We start from the raw sequence: 3,262 nt of genomic DNA on the forward strand, positions 1-3,262 counted from the left end.
ATATATTCTGTGGTTAGACAACATCCTTTTCACCTGGTCTATAGCAGACAACATATAAAATTCTGATTTGACCAAATACTTACGAGGGAGTAAGCAGTCTTGTGTAGTCTCTATATAGTCTATAGGTATCGTTTGAAATGTGATATATCATAAGATGATTTGAGAATGTTTACGTCAGAGAACTCGATAAAGAGTATGTGTGTGTGCCTGTGCGTGAGAGAGAGAGAGAGAGAGAGAGAGAGAGAGGTGAACAAAAAGAGAGAATCAGAGGAATAAAAAGAGAAAAGAAAGATAAAAAGAGAAAAGAAAGATAAAAAGAGAATGAGAGGTCAGAAACATAGAGTATACTAACCATCATATACAAGTTTTGAATGAGGAGGACAACTTGTTCTGCCCCACCGGGTATACAATGATCCGAGACCGGGTTCTGTGAAATTAAAATGAAACAATGTAGATTAAAAGAAAGAATTCTTGAATCCTATGCAAAGGAAGTTGTTGGCTACGAAGGAATTGAGAGAGAAGAGAGAAATATAGAATTAAATAGAGACAGGAAGAGTGAATGAATAAAAAACAGAATCAAAGAAGTAAATGATTCGCTAAGAATAAATTGTAAAGGCAGAAAATAAGTCATTTGTGTATTGAGGTTGTTGTTGACGTTGATGTCAAAGAATTGAGAGAATAATCTCAGAATACCAGAATGTGAATTTGTTTCCGCTATGAACAGATATATGTATGTACGTAAACTTGGATGTGAGTATATATATTTCTCAATAGAATAATGATAAAACTCTGGTGCCTGGTGTGAATATTCATGTCAATTACAAATATCAGTTTGGTGCTTGGCGCAAATGAGGCCATCATAACTACAATATGAAAATAACAATCATGCCGCATCATTTGTCGAGTTGGTTAAAAGGCATCGCATACGGATCTCGAGTAGAGGAATCTGTTCGATAAATGCCGGTGCAACCAGCAAGAAGCCTGCAAACCCACCCAATACCGGTGCAACCACCAAGAAGCCTGCAACTTGGTCTGTGATGCGTGGGGAGGGAGTACAAAATTTTCGGTCCCAGGACACCAAAGCAGATCAAGAATCAAGAAGAGAAAATCCTTTAATAATTGAGAATTAAAATGTCAAAATTGTTAGATAAAAATATGCCGGTTAGATATAATCGGTGTCTCCTCTACAAAATTTCGCTGCTCCGATAGCGTACACTTGGATATAGGCTTGAAACTCCACTACGCAAGTGTGGTGCCAACAATGTTTGCACAGGTGGGATTAGGATAATCCCAATCTCCGGCTTTCGGATTTAATTATGGAGTGAAACCTACTAGGTGTGAGGGTTCACCTCTTGAAGCTAAGGCTGAATGAAAGACTACTATGGCTGCTGTAAGTATATGCAGCAAACAGTGAGGTCAACTATAAATTCTTCTTTAACAAAGTCACCTCAGCTTTAGATATATTTGGGGTAAAGTCATTTGTCCTGCAAGGAGGCTTCAGTGCGCAGCTTGGCACTGAAACCCGTGAGAAGGATTGATTGGGTGGAATGTGGTCGCTGAACTTAATGGAGAGGCCATGCTAGCCTTCTGTGCAGGATACGCACTCTCCTCTCTATGGTATAGATATTATTTTAAGACAGGGATATTTATAAGGGTATTGGGTATAGAAATACTTAAGGACAGAGATTATTGATAGATTTCGGTCATCTTTGACGCTGTGCTGGGCGTTCGGGTAAAAGGAGGAGTGGAATTGTCAACTGATCACCACGTAGATGTCTGAAACCTGAAAATTCCTACAGTCTGCAGAACACAGGAAACTGGTAAGTCCAGAGCGACCTACAGAATAGAGTTGGAAGCCGCAGTGGATGATGGGATAAGAAACAAAAATGTTGGTACTTTTGCATCCAGAGTGCGATTGACCAGCCTGAATAAACTTGGACATCGAAATGGAATAGTGATTTTTTTTTTTCTGCCGGTTCTTCTTCAGTTGAACACTTATTTGATCTAAAGTCACTTAAAAGTTATAAAGCTTCTGGTGAAAAGTACGTCCGGCTTGATATTTTAGAAACCTTAGATACAGATGGTATTCTCTGAGTGACCCATGTACGACCCATATACTCATATACACACAATAAATATAGTATATTAGAGTAACATTTTGTTAGGGAAATTATTGTAAAGTAGACTATATTTTAAAAGAAATTTAGACAAGCGTCTTAGTATATATTACTGAGGAAATATGGACAGTGATGTAGAGCCAATTCAAAGCTGGTGAAATTATAAATCATTAGTTAAGGAGACACGGGTAAATGACTTTAGCTATAAAATTAGTTCTTACTTGGTGTGTCATCAGGTTTATCGTCGAGAGATTTCTTGGAGATGAAACGATTCTGTAAAAAAAAATAGAAATAGCATCACATAAATAGAACCTCGGAGTATTTATTATCGTTTAGAACTTAAAACAATGCAATAAAGGACAACATTTTCGGACAGCTTTTTATGAAGATGTGAGTGAGAACGTCATTGAGCATTCCACCAAATCTATAATATCGTGTTACATCTTGGTGGTTTGCTTGAATTGCTATCCTTTCACTGCATCTGGTATTTCTTGCTTTTATATAGCAAAAGCATACACGTTACAAAGAGAGCTAACATCCCTGTTGTTTATGAAGAGCAGATGAATTTTGTTGTCAAAATTTCAGTTAATTCAAAGAGTGCTAGACATGTAGACCTGCGTAATACTTTGCTGATATACATAAAAGTCCGACGCCAACCTTTCATGTACGGCGTCCTAATCCGTTGTTGGACTTTTCCACTGCGTGCTTAAAAGAAGCTCTGAAGGGAATATGATGCAATATTTAAAAGTTGCTTGAATTAATGCAAAAGCTCTGTTGCTTTGATTTTGTTTAGCGTAGTTATCCATCATGATCACTGAAGAGTCGGACATTTCTAATATTAATAGTGCTACAGTCTGATGCCAGAAGATGTGGCCATGCTGGAACACCACCTATAGTGATATTGGTGAATAATATTCAGGATATATGGTCGAATATCTATATATCATTTGGCGTTCAAACGAATATCACAAAAATTAGTAAGAAAGATATTAGAGTACATACATAGTAGGTTATTAATTGATTGCATACGAAAGAGATGAGGATAAGATTTTCTGTATACTGATGCTATATAAACTGGTTATATACATCTCAAATATAGAGAAGTGTACATGTGTGAATGTACATATGTGTATATATATATATAT

General features: G+C 36.8%; 1 protein-coding gene across 1 annotated transcript in view; it reads right to left on the reverse strand.

Moving 5' to 3' along the window:
- LOC106876588 (uncharacterized) overlaps positions 1 to 3,262 on the reverse strand; it is a 10,855-nt gene that overhangs the window by 4,087 nt on the left and 3,506 nt on the right. The window contains exons 2-3 of the mRNA XM_014925200.2: positions 2,339 to 2,390; positions 353 to 427 (exon numbers count right to left, since the gene is read on the reverse strand). Of these exons, the coding sequence (XP_014780686.1) occupies positions 353 to 427; positions 2,339 to 2,390 (127 nt within the window). The remainder of the gene's footprint in view (positions 1 to 352; positions 428 to 2,338; positions 2,391 to 3,262) is intronic.

This window comes from Octopus bimaculoides, chromosome 20 (genome assembly GCF_001194135.2).
Source record: "Octopus bimaculoides isolate UCB-OBI-ISO-001 chromosome 20, ASM119413v2, whole genome shotgun sequence".
In the NCBI taxonomy this organism is placed as follows: domain Eukaryota; kingdom Metazoa; phylum Mollusca; class Cephalopoda; order Octopoda; family Octopodidae; genus Octopus; species Octopus bimaculoides.